The sequence below is a fragment of the Phocoena phocoena genome, chromosome 2, assembly GCF_963924675.1.
Source record: "Phocoena phocoena chromosome 2, mPhoPho1.1, whole genome shotgun sequence".
NCBI classification, from domain to species: domain Eukaryota; kingdom Metazoa; phylum Chordata; class Mammalia; order Artiodactyla; family Phocoenidae; genus Phocoena; species Phocoena phocoena.
In genome coordinates, this window is record NC_089220.1 from 141,013,345 (window position 1) to 141,031,401 (window position 18,057).

General features: G+C 46.8%; 1 protein-coding gene across 1 annotated transcript in view; it reads right to left on the reverse strand.

Moving 5' to 3' along the window:
- Positions 1–771: 771 nt before the first annotated feature.
- The window catches only part of HOMER2 (homer scaffold protein 2), an 86,481-nt gene continuing 69,195 nt past the window's right edge, over positions 772–18,057 (reverse strand). The window contains exons 4-9 of the mRNA XM_065871304.1: positions 15,207–15,299; positions 10,255–10,361; positions 6,224–6,380; positions 4,122–4,232; positions 2,859–2,939; positions 772–1,663 (exon numbers count right to left, since the gene is read on the reverse strand). Coding sequence (XP_065727376.1) covers positions 1,475–1,663; positions 2,859–2,939; positions 4,122–4,232; positions 6,224–6,380; positions 10,255–10,361; positions 15,207–15,299 — 738 coding nt within the window. The 3' untranslated portion in view covers positions 772–1,474. The remainder of the gene's footprint in view (positions 1,664–2,858; positions 2,940–4,121; positions 4,233–6,223; positions 6,381–10,254; positions 10,362–15,206; positions 15,300–18,057) is intronic.

Consider the following 18,057-nt stretch of genomic DNA (forward strand, 5'->3'; position numbering starts at 1 on the left):
GGGGCCCGGGGCCACATCCGTGTGTACCCTACCCACCTCCTCAGGCTATTTTATTGTTTATCTGGACAATTCAGCAGGGAGCAATTCTAATGTGTGAGAAAATCCTTCTAGAGGGGGAAGTTCTCTTAGTGGTTCTCAAAGCAGGTAAGGGGGCAGCAAAGCCTCCCCCTCCTTCAAAGGGATTTAGAAATGCCGACGGCCAGGGATTCAGACCATCTTGCCATGCATGGGGCAAATGAAATGTCCACTGGCCCCACTGAGAAACTCAGTAAGAGAGAAGAGGTCCATGGCTCTGGTCCCTTCCTTAGCAGGAACAGGGGGAGGCAGACCTGGGCAGAACTGCTCTAAGGCCAAGGCTCAGCCACTTTGAGCCCACTCCTTCCCTCACGGGCCTGTGTGATTTCTTTTTCAATTGTCTAAACCCAACAGAGGATCCCACCCTAGATCCCAAGCCCTGGGCAGCCCTTATACCAGGGACAGTCAGTGGTCCTAGAATCCCTAGGCCACCGGCCACACTCCTGGAAAGGAAGGGTGATCTCAGTGTCAGAGGCCCCCAGGGGCAGAGCACCATGGATGGGCTGCTGGGAGGGGGGGACCTCAGACCAGCTCCTGCTGCTTCCACCGCCACCCTCCTGGCCCCAGGGCCACCTGAGCCAACCCACGAGTCTGTCTACAAAGTCACATACATGCCTGATAATGACCCAGTGCACCAGGACGGTGGACTGTCCAACAGGGGCTTGATGGGGGATGTGATGAAAACACTAAATTCTGTTTATACGTTTAAATGAACAAATATTTATTAAGCACCTACTTTGTGCCAGGCACTGTGCTAGGCACCCTCGCTGCATGCTGTCGCCACAGCACAGTAACCTGCTCAGAAATTAAAACCAAGAAAAGGAACATTGTCGCAACCCTACAAACTGGGGGCGGGTAGAAGTGGGCGGAGTGGATGCAGGCGATTCCCCTGCCAGAAAACGCCTCCACCAGAAATGTGTTTTCTCTCTTGGGACAAGTCTCTACTAAGTGGTTTCTTTAAAGCATCTCTGTATATACTGAGAGGAAAACTGCTATCACCACGCCCCACGCATTGGTGCCTGGTGAACATTCGAATACTCTGAACGCTACTCAAAAAAAAAGGAGTTGGAAAGGGTATTCATACTTGAATTAGAAAATACTTTTCCAGTTCATATGGTTGCAACAGCCCTTAAGAAAGTTATAAACATCCCTGCCCTGACTGCGTAAATGTTTAAGGTAGACCTAGTTCTGGATTCCTGAGTCAGAATCGTCCAGTTGTCCATGACCTCGCAAGGCCAGAGAAGCAAGGGGAGGTTTCTATTCTGGAGAGGAGAGAGTGGACGGCACCCCTGGTTTGGAAACGTGACAAACTGCGCCTGCATTTACAGAAGCCACGTGAACGGGAGGACGTCCTAGTGCTACTCTGTGTCACACACACCCTGGGGACTCACGCGCAGCCCTAGTTGTCGGCGCCCAGCTTGGAGAGGCCCCGGCGGAAGTTGTGCAGGTCATCGATCTTCCCGTCCAGCACCTCCAAGAAGCTCTTCAGCTCCACCTTCAGGTGGCGCTGGCGGTACTTGCTCTCCTCCATGTCCGTCTTCAGGGAGCGCACTTTGTCTTCCAGGTTCTGATTGTCTCTCTCTGCCGCCTGAAGCAAAGCGAGAGAGAAAGAAGGGTCTGGGGACAGAGCGGGAGGAGCCCCGCTGAGACCTGAGACAGCCAGGCTGTCCGTCCCCCTCGGGCGGGCCTGCCTCCCTGGAGGTGTTAAGTGTCCTGCCCCCACCCCCCTGGCATCAGGTGTGTGCCCCTCCTTCCTGCTGTTCTCTGGCAGAGGTACCAACAGCCAGCATCTCGCCTTAATACGATGCCCCCACAGAGAACACAGAACTCAGCATCCTGCCCAAGGGAGCCTGGTGCTAAGTGATGCTTTCACAAAGTGCCCAGCAGAGGAAGCCTGAAATCCCAGCACATGGGGTTTTCAGCCCCAAGCCCACAGTGGTCAGCAGAGGCCCCCTTTGGGTTCCATTCTGGGAGAGAGTGAGAAATAGCACAAATGGAAGAGTGACTTGTTTCTGCCGGTTCCACTGAGAAGGCGAGGTCTCCTTGGCCCCAGGCCAGCCTCTCGTCAGCGAGGGAGGACTGGCCATGCCAGACGCAGGGACAGTAGGTCTGTGCTCTGTCCGTCCCGTGGTGTTGCCATGGAGATGTTGAAGCTCCCGATGGCGGGACTGCTGTGAGTCCAAATAAGAGCTTTCATCTTACGGGCATAAAATGAGAATTTCTGAATGGGTGTACAAGAACCAGTTACTAATACCAAGGTTGTATATCTGAACAAAGAGCTCTCGAAGTGAGGAGAACCTCGGAGGTGAAGGAGGATCTGAAAATGCTCCTTCAGAAATGCAGCAGGTGGATCAGAAATCTGAAGCCAGCAGGGTGGGGAGGCGGGGGGGGGGCGGGGGGGGCTGTCCAAGGTCATGTCCAAGGTCACTGGCTGGGGAGGTACAAATAGCCCCTGGGTCTTAGGCTCTCAGCCCTCCTTTCCGTCCCCTGCTTCGCACCCTTCTGTGGTTCTGTAGGGACTTCTGTGGGCAGGAAACAGTCACCTACACTATGGTTATGCATAGGACACCTTCGTATAAGTGGAGAAAACAGAAGACAAACACTGCTGAGTCTGCACCCGGGAGGAAAGCTGGCATCTGGCGTGTAGTTACGCTGGCTTTCTAGGAATACAAAGTCTCCCTTCTTTACCAAGCCAGGCGTGAAAGGGAGAGGCCTCGGAGAAATGGGTAACACAGTGGATGCCTTCTCATCTGAGCCCAGGTGGACGTGCTCCCCGCCCTTACCTCTAACTTCTCAGAGACGTATTCACACTCCGACATGAGCTGAGGTATGATTTCACTTTGTTTTCGGAGGTCTGTCAACTCCTACAGGAGACAGAAATTGGAAAAAGAATGTGAAAGCAAGTCAGATAAAATGTATTCTTGAAAACCCCCAACTCGTGCATACAATAATGGAAGCAGCTTTCGGAACCTGTGTTGTCTGCGTAAATAATAATGGCGACGATGTTATACTTAACACACGAGGTAATTCTAAAGGCTGAGTATGTTCCATGAATGAATGCATGAAGGCTGAACACCACCATGAAAAGAGAAGTATGATTCCTGTTTCGGAGATGGGGAAACCGAGGCTGAGAGAGGACTGGTAACTTGCCCATGGTCTCCACCCTCTGTATACAGTAAGTCCCTACATATGAACTTTCAAGCTGCGAGCTTTCAAAGATGCAAATGTGCGTTCACATGTCCAGTCATGTGAGTCAGTCCACGTGTCTGGCGTACATCGTCACGTGCGAGCATCCTCTACAAGTGGCTGTGCGTTTGTGTACTTCACTGTACAGCGCTGTAGAGAGCACAGTCCTACAGTATCTTTATTTCATGCCCAGGATGTCCGGAAGCAAGCGTAGAAGCAGCAGTGATGTAGCTGGTACTACTGTACTTTTCAAAGTACTGTACTGCAAGGTTAAAAATGTTTCCTTTGGTTTTTGTGTGTGTTTTTTATGTATTATTTGTGTGAAAAGTATGATAAACCTATTACGGTACAGTAGGACACAGCCGGTTGTGTTAGTTGCACACCTAGGCTGACTCTGTTGGACTTACGCACAAACGGGACTTAGGCAAGTGCACTCTTGGAGTCGAACTCGTTCGTGGGTAGGGGACTTGCTGTACTTAGCGGTCCTGTCCCCCAGAAAATAAACGACTCTGTGACAGGGGGTTCTTGCTGCATTAAGTTGACAGCAGAACACAACTTCTGATAAAAGACCACCTATGAAAGTTTCCGAGTGCTTTTGCTCATGTTCAGCTCTCTCTCGGACCTGAGCGACTGATTATAGAATAAGTACAACAAGGAGGCTGCAGAGGGTAATGGTCAGGCCCTTTGCTCTGGACTATCTGTGCCCTGGTGTAGCTTTTGGCTCTGTCTCTGTGCTGAGATCCGGGCAGCTGCCAGGGCCAGTCACATGCCCCACAGCTGCCAGCCGTGTCCTTGGGTGGAGATCACCCGCCAAGGCCCAGGGGACGCCAAGCAGCACCGCTCGGAGCCCCACGACCCACCGTCTCCTTTTCTCGGAGTTCCAACTCCAGCTCCTCAATTCTTCTCTTCAACTGGGTATTCTTCTCCTTCTCTCTGTTTATCTCGCTGCACTGCTCTTCCAGCTCGTCAATCTTTAATGAATATCACATGTTAAAGCAGGGATGCCAGTTTACTGTAGTCATTAAACAAAAGATCACCACAGCTCTTTTAAAGTAAACCATAAATTAACCCACTTATAAATTTTTCCTTGTGGCTACAGACAAACTCCACGGGGCTCCCCCTGGGCTGTTTGCTCCTGCGGGCACAGATGCCCTCATTTAACACCAACAAAGCCACAGAAGTCACAAAACCTGGCTTCAGTATGCTCTGGGCCTCTGGTTTTCTCTCACAGTCACAGGACGGTAGCTTTAGGTTTGCTTTAAGGATCTGTCACAAGTCGGGGCCAGACGTCCCATGAATCTATCTGCTTCTTCGCAGAATGACTGTCACATCATTTTAATCATGCCCTGAATGATTCTGTTGCTCTTCAAGGGGTTAAGCAAGCAGGGTAGAGAACCGAGCAACTCTGTGGGACAGTGGCTACCAACTGGGACTCAATGACATTTCAAACGTTTTAAATCAAGATGACCTTTCCCCACTGATGCACGCAGAAGGGACCTGGCCCGTGGGCCTCTTCCTGGAGAGATGACAAGTGCAGGCTGAGGTACATCCAAGCCTGACACCTCTGACACTGGGCATTTCCCAGGGGCCAAAGCATGGGTGCAGAGTGGACGGCAGGGGTGTAACCAGCAAGTAACACAAGAGCACCATGTTGATGGGGTTCCCCACAAGCAGGCAGCGGCAGTCCTCAGGGTGCAGGGCACTAGGGGGTCAACATGAGGACAATTCTTAGAGGTGACCTGCACCAGCCCTCAGGATCTGAACCTCCAGCCACAGGAGCTGCCGGAGATCCCACCAACGTCCACATCCCGCCCTGGGAATCAAGTTCCCAGTGCTTCCCGCCCAGGGAAGCTGACGCTCCGCACGGGGAGTAGGTTCCAGTGCACGCACTTCCTCCACGCCCCACCCCCCACCCCCAGCACGGCTCTTTGGTTCTTACACTCAGACGCAAAGTGAGAAACTCAGCTCTGCCCTTGGAAAAAGAAACAAAGGGCGATCAATCCCTCTGCCAGCCTCAGAAGGGAAGGTGCAGAGTCAGCACTTGGCCTGCGCCCCTCACCATCAGCACTTTATGAAAAAACGACACGAGGCAGTTTCACATGCCACCTGCTCCGAAGTAAGACGTGAAGTAGGGGAGTGGTTCCCAGGGGCTCCACTCAGAACGGGTGGGCGGGTTATACACGGGGGCAAGGGGAGCGAGTACCAATCTCAATGCGACCCGTACCCTGAAATCCTGCATTTATGGAGCAGACTGTGTTCACTGACTGTGGGATAAAAATGCTGACCAGCAAAACAGCACAGCAACCCCAGGACCTCACCTGGGAACCCTAAAACAACCGCATCAACTCAGCCCAACTCCAGAGCATGAGCGACTAATGACAGGGAAGGGCGGGGGTGAATTCTGAAAAAAACTGCAAAGCCCCCATGTCAGGGTAGGAGGGTAGAGGGCACACGAGGCCCGTCCGCATGGGCCCACCTCACGCGTCAAGGGCTGTATTCCTTTCCTTGCTGCCTATCTCACATTTTTAGAAAGAGCAGTTTGCAGGGAAGCAGGGTTTCTGAGCAATCACGCCTCACCATCTCCTGAATCTATTTTCTTCACTCACCCTCTGGATCCCTTTTCTCTACCGAAGATCACGGAACCACAGAAAATGCCAGAGGGAGGCCACCCACGAAAGGCCAACCCACAGCTCGCATCAGAGGGTGATCTTTGCGGGAGACAAAGCTGCAATCTCCCATTGATTTCTCTTCTCCTTTGCGATTGCAATTTTAAAACTTGGTTCAGGAAAGGTAATCAGTCAGTTCTGTACGTAGTAGCGTTCCCACTAAGGCAGGCAGGGAGGCGGAGGGGAGGACAAAGGGAGAAGCAGCGGGTCTTCCTCCTGCCCCTGGGACATGGGACCGAGGGCCAAGTGGGAGGCAGTGGGGAGAGGAAGGTCACGGCCACCCCGGCCCTCCCCACCTTGTTCCGGAGCCGTTCATTCTCGTCGTGGCAGAGGGAGAACTGCCTCTTCCACTGCTCCACGCTGGCCACCGAGTCCTGTAGTGCCGTGGTCAGCCGGGCGTTGCTCTCCCGCAGGGTCTGCAGCTCGATCTCCCATTTCTTCACGTTGGCGGCGCTGCAGGGCGGGGGCCAGGCGGTGACCGGGAGGGTGGGCACCGTCCACCCGGCTGCCCTGCGGAGGGGGCACCCGGCCACCCCCTCAGCCCATGCCTCGGGGCCACACCCTCTCCCGCCGGTGGCCTGGCAGCGAGAACCACGTGCTGAGAGGGCCTGGCACCTCCCTTTAGTGGGAACACGCTGCCTTGTTGGGTGATTTTCTCAAGGCATCACTTTAGAAGAGAACAGAATTCTCAGAGAAGGAAGAGATGTAACTTAGAATGAACTCAGCCATAAAAAGGAATGAAATCATGCCATTTGCAGCAACATGGATGCAACGAGAGATTATCCTACTAAGTGAAGTAAGTCAGACAGAGACAAATGCCATATGATATCACTCGTACGTGGAGTCTAAAATATGACACAAATGAACTTATCTATGAAGCAAAAACAGGCTCATAAACATAAGAGAACAGGCTTGTGGCTGCCAAGGGGGAAGGGGTTGAGGGAGAGATGGATTGGGAGTTTGGGGTTAGTAGATGCAACCTATTATATACAGAATGGATAAACAACAAGGTCCTATTGTATAGCACATGGAACTATATTCAACGTCCTGGGATAAACCATAATGGAAAAGAATATAAAAAAGAATTATATATATATATATGTGTGTGTGTGCATAACTGAGTCACTTTGCTGTACAGCAGAAATTAACGCAACATTGTGAATCAACTCTACTTCAATTAAAAAAAAAAAAGAAACTAAGAATGAAGCCACAGACTGTGGTAGAGACCCCTCCCCCATCTGCTCCCTACTGACCCCTGGCCGCAGGACTGTTCCTTCCTGAAATGAGCCTCAGGGATGTAGGTTCTGAAGTGCTGGGGTGGACCCCAGGCCCTCTGACACTCTCATGAAAGCTGCGGACACTTTCAACAAGCTCCTGACACCCCCTCTCTGGAGCCCAACAACCCCAGGTTTAAACAAACAGCCTGGGTCCAGATTTGAGAGCTGAGGACTTGAGGACAGAGGAGACAGGGGCTGGGAGTCCCCTGAGGGCAGAACTGGGGTTCCAACCACAGGATGTGTGAGGGAGCCCTGGCCGACCCTAGGTCACCTCAGGTCCCAGGGACGCCTCTGCGTTATCACCAATCCACATGATAATCCTCTGTGATCAGTGAAGTTTGAAAAAACAAACTGGAATCAGGTTGCCCTCAGTTGCTGGTCCCATTCAACGCTTCTTTTGTTTCCTGTTTTGGAGACCAGTGTTCACTGCGGCACTATTTACAATAGCCAGGACATGGAAGCAACCTACATGTCCATCAACAGAGGAATGGATAAGGACGTGGTACATACAGACAATGGAATATTAGCCATTAAAAGGAACAAAACTGGATCATTTGTAGAGACGAGGATGGACCTTAAGACTGTCATACAGAGTGAAATAAGTCAGAACGAGAAAAACAAATATCACATAATATCGCTTATATGTGGAATCTAGAAAAATGGTAGAGATGAACTTATTTGCAAAGCAGAAATAGAGACACAGACGTAGAGAACAAACGTATGGTTATCAAGGGGGTGAGGGTGGCGGGGTGGGATGAATCGGGAGGTTGGGACTGACACATATACACTACTATGTATAAAATAGATAACTAATGAAAACCTGCTGTATAGCACAGGGAATACTACTCAATGCTGTATGGTGACCTAAATGGGAAGGAAATCTAAACAAGAAGAGATGTATGTATAGTTGATTCACTGTGCTGTACAGCAGAAACCAACACAACATTGTAAAGCAACTAAACTCCAATAAAAATTAATTAACAACAACAAAAAAACCACCTCAGACTTAGCCACTCTGAAAAAAAAAAAAGGAAGTTTTTGGCTTCTAATCAATACTGCCTGGCTGAGGAGAGCTGTGTCTCTAAAGGCTTCTTTTTTTTTTTTTAATTTTTAAAAAAGTAAATACAACTGTATTTTAATAATCTGCATTATCTTTCATCCACCTCAAGGTCCTAGAACTGTGACTGGTTTCAAACCACAGACTGAAAACATAGCAAAATATTGTTATGTGATTAATTTCAGAGTTAATGATTGAGCTGATTTCGGGAAATGGCTTCACACCCATTCCTGTAATTCACTCGTCCATTCAACTGGGATTTAAAAACATTTATTTTTAGGGGTAGAATGTTTTCATCCAGGCAGCCCACTGTGACTCAACCAAAAATAGTCTTCAAGATCACCTGATGAGTAAAAGAGGCTGGTCACAGTTTTGTCCTTTGAAGTATCTGACAAAACCCAGGGTCCAAAGAAGGCGGCTGAATCTAAGGGTCCTATGTTCTTTCTGAAATTCCTTAATTCCTGTCAGATCACAGGAATTAAGCTCCACGCACACTGGTCAGGCTGGCTGGGTTGCAGAGGTGGGTGCCTCTGGGAAGATTTACCAGCCATGTGACCTTGGGCAAGGACTCACTGTACCACCTGGGACTCAGTTTCCTTACCTGCAAAATGGGGGAATTAATATGATAGAGTTCTTAAACGGGGCAGGTCTGAGGAAAGCAGCTTCTCAGCCACAGAGAGGCTGGGGGAAGCCGGCCGAGTCCCCTGCCAGGTGAGCAGAATGACTCCCAAAGACAGCAGTTCTGAAGGTGCTCATGGGGCCAGCCTTACACCGTGAGACCCAGCCTAGCCTTTGGGAAACAGGCCACATTCTCAAGATATGAAAACACAAGCACAGGGCTTCCCTGGTGGCACAGTGGTTGAGAGTCTGCCTGCAGCTGCAGGGGACACGGGTTCGTGCCCCGGTCCGGGAAGATCCCACATGCCGCGGAGCGGCTGGGCCCGTGAGCCATGGCCGCTGAGCCTGCACGTCCGGAGCCTGTACTCCGCAATGGGAGAGGCTACAACAGTGAGAGGCCCGTGTACCGCAAAAAACAAACAAACAAACAAAAAACAAGGAAAACACAAGCACAGCTAGTATTGTCATTAAAAGTTAAAATCTTGTTGATATCGTCATGGGGGTTGTGTTAAAGTTGTAGATCAATTTAAGGGAAATTGATACTTTTTAAAATATTGAGGCTTCCTACCACTTCCCAATAGACTTTTTCTATTTGTTGAATTATTCACGTATGGCCCTCAAAATCATTTGAGTTTTCTTCACAAAGATCCTGTACATTTCTTAAGTTTATTCCCATGTATTTTATGGTTCTAGTTCATATTGTAAAGGAAATCTCTTCTTCAAATATATAGTCTACGTGATGTTTGTTTGTATATAGAAAAGCTACTAATTTTTGTGAGATTTTATTTTATTTTCAAGATAGTTTCTTAGGTTTTAATATGTTTTTCAGTGTTATCATATATGAATAAATGATAAATTTGGCTACTCAAAAACCAAAACAGGGACTTCCCTGGTTGTCCAGTGGTTAAGACTCCATACTCCCAATGTAGGGGGCATGGGTTTGACCCCTGGTTGGGGAACTAAGATTCCCTCATGCCGCATGGCACGGGCCACCCCCTCAAAAAAAATGAAACGTAAGCACTGGGACAGGGACTTCCCTGGTGGTCCAGTGGTTAGGACTCCATGCTTCCATTGCAGGGGACCTGGGTTCCATCCTTGGCTGGGGAATTAAGATCTCACAAGTCTCGTGGCATGGCAAAAAAAAAAAAAAAAGCACAGGGACACCTCTCTCTTTCTCACACACACACATAGATGCTGATGTGCACAGCGAACAACCATGAAGGCAGCTGGTCTTCCTTTGGCCAGGAGTCAAGACCGGATGCTCTGAGCAGGACCCAGTCTCCTTTCCCAACTTCCTGAAACCCTGCCCAGTGGGAAAGGCTGCAGGGAAGTGCTGACCTGGGAGACAACAGCACCTGGATTTGAACATGCTCACCTCTGTGTCAGAGCGATCTTCAGCTTGTTGTTCTCAGACTTGAGGTGTGTGTTGGCAGGACCCGCAGAAGATGCCTTTTCATCGTCCGTTCCGTTGATGCTGGATGCCTGAGTGGAAGATGGGGTTTCACACCCAGATTCCTGGCCAGACTGAATCACTTGCACACCTTATCGCTTGTCCTCACAGCGGAAGCAAATCAGGCATGATGAGGAACTGTGTGGTTATGAGTGTGGGAGAACCAACGCATCCAACCAGAATGCAGCAAAGACTAACAAGTCCACAGACTAATAACAAGACTATCCGTGGAGACTCCACTTGGAGTCCAGACAGTCTGTGCATTTTACCCACAAGACAGCATACCGGGCCGTTATGCAGAACCTTTTCACTCAAACTTTACAGGTAAACCTAACAAGCCCGGATACCTGATCTCCTTAAATAACACAGGACAGAAGCCACAGATGGAAAGAGGGGGAGAGTTTTAGGGACTTCCCTGGCGGTCCAGTGGTTAAGACGTCGTGCTTCCAATGCAGGGGGAGCAGGTTCAATCCCTTGTTGGGGAACAAAGACCCCACATGCTGCAGGGCATGGCCAAAAGAAAAAAAAAGAAAAAGAAAGGGGGGAGGAGGGTTTTATAATAAGAAACAGTGAATGAGTTAAGAGAAAAAGTATAAGAAGCTGAGATGACTTAAAAATCCCGGGGCTACAGAGAGATGAACACACTCATTTGAAAAAAAACAAACAAACAAACAGGAACCAGATATGGGTGTCTGCGACTATTTAGCAATGTTATGAATATTCTGAAATGTTTGCTGTAATAAACCATACTACATGGAGGTGAAACCTCATCTGGTCTTGGATAAGATCTTAGAAAGATTTTATTTCGTCCAAGAAGAATAAGGGCAAAGGAAAGACAAGAAGGGAATGACGTATGACTAAATTTCTACATCGCAAAAAAGTGCCATAAACGATATCAGAATGTAAGCAACAATGTGGGGGAAATATTTTCAATGCATACTAAAAACAAAAATGCTAATACTATTCCTATACTAAAAAACCCCTAGAGTCCTCCACTTTTAGAGTGACGCTCTGAAATATTTATGGATGAAATGATGTCTGGCACTGGCTTTAAAACAAAGACGGAGGGAGAGGGGGGTGTAGATGAAACCATTGGTCATAAAGTCCTAATTGTTAAAGCTGACCTATGGGTCCATGGGGGTTCATTTACCCAGTTCTGCCTAGTTTTGTATATATTCAAAACTAACCATGTTAAAAAATAAAGTTCTTGGAAATGAACACAAAAAAATGGAAAGGATATGCAATTGACATTTACAGAAGAAGAAATACATAGAATTAATAAACAAAAAAATTTAATCTCACTAGTAAAGAAATACAAAATTTAAAAAGCCAATAAAGTACATTTTTCTTCTGTCAAATCAACAAAGCTTTGTTGGGGAGGGAACGGGAGGGGAAAATGCTCTCATTCACTGCTGGTGGGAGTCACAATTGTACATTTCTGTAGGGATGTTTGCAGTGTGTGTCAAAAGCTCTCAAAACGTCCTACCGGGCTTCCCTGGTGGCGCAGTGGTTGACAGTCCGCCTGCCGAAGCAGGGGACACGGGTTCGTGCCCCGGTCCGGGAAGATCCCACATGCCGTGGAGTGGCTAGGCCCGTGAGCCATGGCCACTGATCTTGTGCGTCTGGAGCCTGTGCTCCGCAACGGGAGAGGCCACAACAGTGAGAGGCCCGTGTACCGCAAAAAAAAAAAAAAAAACAACGTCCTACCCCTTGCTGGGAAAACTGGACAGCCACATGTAAAAGAATGAAATTAGAACACTCCCTAACACCATACACAAAAATAAACTCCAAATGGATTAAAGACCTAACTGTAAGACCAGACACTATAATACTCTTAGAGGAAAACATAGGAAGAACACTCTGTGACATAAATCACAGCAAGATCTTTTTTGATCCACCTCCTACAGTAATGGAAATAAAAACAAAAATAAACAAATGGAACCTAATGAAACTTAAAAGCTTTTGCAAAGCAAAGGAAACTACAAAACAAGACAAAAAGACAACCCTCAGAATGGGAGAAGATATTTGAAAACGAATCAATGGACAAAGGATTAATCTCCAAAATATATAAACAGCTCAGGCAGCTCAATATTAAAAAAACAAACAACCCAATCAAAAAATGGGCAGAAGACCTAAATAGACATTTCTCCAAAGAAGACATACAGATGGCCAAGAAGCACATGAAAAGCTGCTCAACATCACTAATTATTAGAAAAATGCAAATCAAAACTACAATGAGGTATCACCTCACACCAGTTAGAATGGGCATCATCAGAAAATCTACAAACAACAAATGTTGGAGAGGGTGTGGAGAAAAGGGAACCCTCTTGCACTGTTGGTGGGAATGTAAATTGATACAGCCACTAGGGAGAACAGTATGGAGGTTCCCTAAAAAACTAAAAATAGAACTACCATATGACCCAGCAATCCCACTACTGGGCATATACCTGGAGAAAACCATAATTCAAAAAGACACATGCAACCCAGTGTTTACTGCAGCACTATTTACAGTAGCCAGGTCATGGAAGCAACCTAAATGCCCATCAGCAGATGAATGGATAAAGAAGATGGGGTACATGTATACAATGGAATATTACTCAGCCATAAAAAGGAACGAAATTGGGTCATTTGTAGAGATGTGGATGGATCTAGAGACTGTCATACATAGTGAAGTAAGTCAGAAAGAGAAAAACAAATACTGTATATTAACACATATATATGGAACCTAGAACAACGGTACAGATGAACCAGTTTTCAGGGCAGAAATAGAGACACAGATGTGGAGAAAAAACATATGGACACCAATGGGGGAAAGTGGCGGGGGTGGTGGTGGTGGGATGAATTGGGAGATTGGGATTGACATGTATACACTAATATGTATAGAATGGATAACTAATAAGAACCTGCTGTATAAAAAATAAATAAAATAAAATCCAAAAAAAAAAATTGTTGACCAGAAAAAAAAAAAAAAGTCCTACCCTTAACCTAATACTTCCACTTCAAGAATTTATCCTGCAGAAACCATCAAATGCACAAAAGGTGTGCAAGAATGCTTAGCATGGTGTTATTTATATTAATGAAAAATTAGAAACAACACCGATGTCCCAAATTATAGGAGGTTAATGGAATAAGTTGTGATACAAACACTGGAATACTATCTAGCCATTAAAATAGTTTTGAAAAGGGATATTTGAAAACACAAGGAAAGGATCATAACAAATAAGTTTTTTAAAAATGATCAAAAAGAATAACACAAAAATATACTGGAAAGCTATATTAGGAAAAAACACACAAAAACATTAACAAAATATCTTTGGTAACTCTTATTGTATAATAATCTTAGCATTCCAAAAAAAAAAAACACAGAGAAAGTCCTTAGACTATGGACCATTTCAAGTGCCCAATTTTACAGATCCTCAGCGATTACTCAGTACAATAATTAGTATACTAAATTAACAGTATCATTTAGATGTCATTAAAGATGATTTACAAAGATTCGGGAAAGTTCCTGCCCACTTGAAGTCTAATACACATTCATTTCCATAAATCCCTAGGGGCATCTTTTATAGGATTCAGCTTCAGCTAGTGCTGACGGCCAAGTCTAGGGTGTTGATCTTGACTGCTCAGGAATGCCCACGCCTCCTGTTCTCTTTCCACAAGCTGTCCCGACATCCATCCATAGCTGGTCTGGCCTGGCCATTCTCCACCCCACAGCCTCCTCTCCGATCTTCCTGCCCTCAGCTCCTCCCTGACTTCCTCACCACCCGCATGCAACCTTCATGGCAATTCCTGATCAGTAGCCATAAAACATCTCCAATGTCTTCCCATTATCCAACAATAAATAAGTAAGAATGATCCACCCATGAAGAATTTCAGGTCCTCCACAGTACCTCCAAGCGCATCTCTGTTCCTCCCACGGTGCACCTCACCCCTAGGCAGGGAGACCCCTGGCTGCCTTGCATTTACATCATGCTTACCCCTAATCCCAGACCCCAGCTCCTACGTCTCGTCAGGTCTCCCTTTCCCTGTCTCTCTACACATAACCATGTCACTAGGTCAAGGTTTCCACCTACCACTACACACCCCAATCTAGACGTCAGGAAGGCAGGTATTTTTATTTCAGGTTAAAATAGGTCCCTTTTAGTCAATTATCACACTTTTAAGTAGACAGATAACTCAGTTCCTGGCAAAGCCACATTTACGTTGGCTAAACCAGAGCTGTTGGAATACCACCTCCCACCTGACTTTGTTATAATAGGGAGACAGACGAGGACTCTCTGGCATCGATCAAGTTTTCTCTGTCATGGGCACAGGTACCTGCATTTGTCCATGAGCATCCTTCATGCAGACCTCACCTCCCAACACAGAAAGAAAACACTTCACCTTGGCTTTTTTTTTTTTTTTTTTTTTTGTGGTACACGGGCCTCTCACTGTTGTGGCCTCTCCCGTTGCAGAGCACAGGCTCCGGACGCGCAGGCTCAGAGGCCATGGCTCACGGGCCTAGCCGCTCCGCGGCATGTGGGATCTTCCCGGACCGGGACATGAACCCACATCTCCCGCATTGGCAGGCGGACTCTCAACCACTGCGCTACCAGGGAAGCCCATTGGCATTGGTTTTTAAACCGTGACCAGAGGACATCCCAGACATGCATTAACTCTAATCTCATCAAACGTTTTCCATCCAAAATATATCACCACATCCTGAAAAATTCAAGAGTCTCTTACATGTCACATTCATCTCACTGTGAGCAGGCTAATAGTTGAAAAAGTTTTCAAAATGCCCTACTGCGAAAATTTCCTATTTCTTGTCAAAAGTGACAAGGAACAGAGTCTCAATCGCTGATTATAGTCATTCATTTTACGGACAAATTACTTACTTGGGAATGATTGCTCGAGGTCTCGATTTTCTCCTGAGATTTGTCTCTGGCTAGTCTGGCAGCTTCTTTCACCTCCTGGAACTTCTCTGCAAACTGAACATGAAGAAGAATTACTAGGGATTTCCTTAACCTTACACATGGCTGATATTCAGAACCTACCTTTATTATTTTGCATTCCTTTTAAGCCAATAAATCCTGTATAAATCCAGAAGAAGGATTTTATTTGAGATTTAAAAGAAATGAATATAATGAATGCTTTTTCCAAAAAAAACCACTATTGGCCAAGGTCAGATCTGAACGAATTTCTAAGATACTGAAGCTAGATTTGATGGCGAAATATTAAAAACACATACCTCTGGCTAACAGCACCTAATACAAATGCAACAAAAGAAATTTAGCTATAGTGCAAAAGGAATCCACGAAAAACTTCATAATCCCTATTGAAAAATCCAAGAACTCTTACAAGTCAATGTCATGAAAAACAAAAACACCCAAAAAGTTGAGAAGGAACAGTCCTAGATTTTTTTTTTTTTTTGCGGTACGCGGGCCTCTCACTGTTGTGGCCTCTCCCGTTGCGGAGCACAGGCTCCGGACGCGCAGGCTCAGCGGCCATGGCTCACGGGCCCAGGCACTCCGCGGCACGTGGGATCCTCCCGGACCAGGGCACAAACCCGTGTCCCCTGCATCGGCAGGTGGACTCTCAACCACTGCGCCACCAGGGAAGCCCAGTCCTAGATTTTAAAGGCCTAAGATATAAAACGGCAAAATGCAACGTGTAGCCTAGGACTGAGTCCTCTTTTGAACAGACCAAGTAGAAGACTTCTGGGCAAAAAGGAGGGAAATGTGAGCATGGACTGGATAAGATGACACCAAGGAGTTACTTTATTTATTTATCTATTTATCTATCTATTTATTTATTTATTTATGGCTGCTTTGGGTTTTCGTTGCTGCGCACGGGCTTTCTCTAGCTGTGGCGAGCAGGGGCTACTCTTCGTTGCAGTGCAACGGCTTCTCATTGCAATGGCTTCTCTTGCTGTGGAGCACGGGCTCTAGGCGCATGGGCTTCAGTAGTTGTGGCACATAGGCTCAGTAGTTGTGGCTTGCGGGCCCTAGAGTACGCAGGCTTCAGTAGTTACAGCGCTCAGGCTCGGTAGTTGTGGCTCGTGGGCTCTAGAGCGCAGGCTCAGTGGCTGTGGCGCACGGGCTTCATTGCTCCGTGGCATGTGGGAGCTTCCCGGACCAGGACTCCAACCCGTGTCCCCCACATTGGCAGGTGGATTCTTAACCACTGCGCCACCAGGGAAGTCCAGGAGTTATTATTAATTTTGTTAAAAGTGCTGATGATGTTTTGGTTGTTGGGGAATGTGATTCTTTAGAGATCAACACTGAAGTATTTAGGTGTGAAATGTCTCGATGTCTGTAATTTACTTTAAAGTACTTCAGCAGCAATAAAAACAGATGAAGCAATGTGGCACAGTGTTCACTGTTAAATCTACGTGATGCGCATATGGGTGCCCACTACACTATGCTCTCTGCTTTCAAAAATGTTTTAATATTTTCTTAAAAGAAAAAAATTCTTAAAATCCCAGGGCAATCATATCAATCACTGCTTTATAGTCACTGACAAGGCAACTGATTTTAATCAGCCAATACGTTGTTTGAACAGAGAACATTCTATGATAGCTAATGCTGACATCACACAGCAAGAGAGAGCCAAATGTTGCTGAGAAACGAAAAACAGCTGGCCAAGTGGCAAGCCCACCAACAATTCTGTGGCTTTTGTTGAGAACTCTATTTCTGAGCACAGGCCGCCCTCTGAGTGCTTCACAAAGCCAACAACAATGGTCTGCTTTGGGAAACCTTGCCGGGTGATAGCCGTTGGTCAACCAAGCACCCAGTAGAGGCAGAGAAGGTCAGTGTGGCAACGCTGGCCTGTGTTGCCCCCACAGGCCTGTAAATAAAGCCATAGCTACAGGGCTTCATTTAACCAACCTAGAGCTGTCAGAGAAAAATCACATTACCTGTTGCTTAAAAGACGTGAGGTCTAGCAAGGATGGACAAAGCACCCGCCTTCCTTTTAGGGGCCCCGTAAGTAAAAACATTATGTCATGAACTCCTTGACGGCAGGGTCCACGCTTTTCCTCTTTGCACCCTCCCCTGACACCTGGCAGAGAGCAGGCACAAATAAGTTTGTTCAGTGAATGAATGAGCTCTGGGTTCCAGATTTGCACACCTACGCCCACTTGAAAAAAAATCATGTCAAAGTACAGGCCAAACCTAAGGACCTAAGAAGGTACTGTGGTAAGTGTCTTGGGAGTATTCTGCCCCATCTTTCTGCTTCCTAAGCTTAACTGATTGGATCAACCTAGGAACTAGATAGAGCATCACTTGGAATATGAACATTATCCCGGAAGAGATTTTGTGCAGGCACTATAAAGGCCTTTCAATCTTATTAAGACATTAAAAGATGCAACTATTAAAAGGTATGATCTTAAATGTTTTTGTGCCCCACTATCAACTAAAAGTCAAACGTGATTTGAAGAAAACGGTAATGCATGTGGTTCTCAGTAGACACACCTGCTAATGGAGTCCCCCCATGCTGTGCTTAGGAAGGTGAGGCTGGCTGTCTCCCACAAGCCTCTCAATTCACCAGGCTCCCAAACCAAAAGTCATTGTTCTTTACAGCCTGTCCTTGTGCCTGTCAGGGTCTCTTTCTCTCAGGGTCTTATTCGAAGTTGCTTGTAAACTAGATTGGACATGTCATCAGCCAGGGTCATGCTTATTCAGTCAACAAACATGGTCTGAGCACCATTCACACCTTCAGCAAACAAAAATTTTCACCATGAGCTGG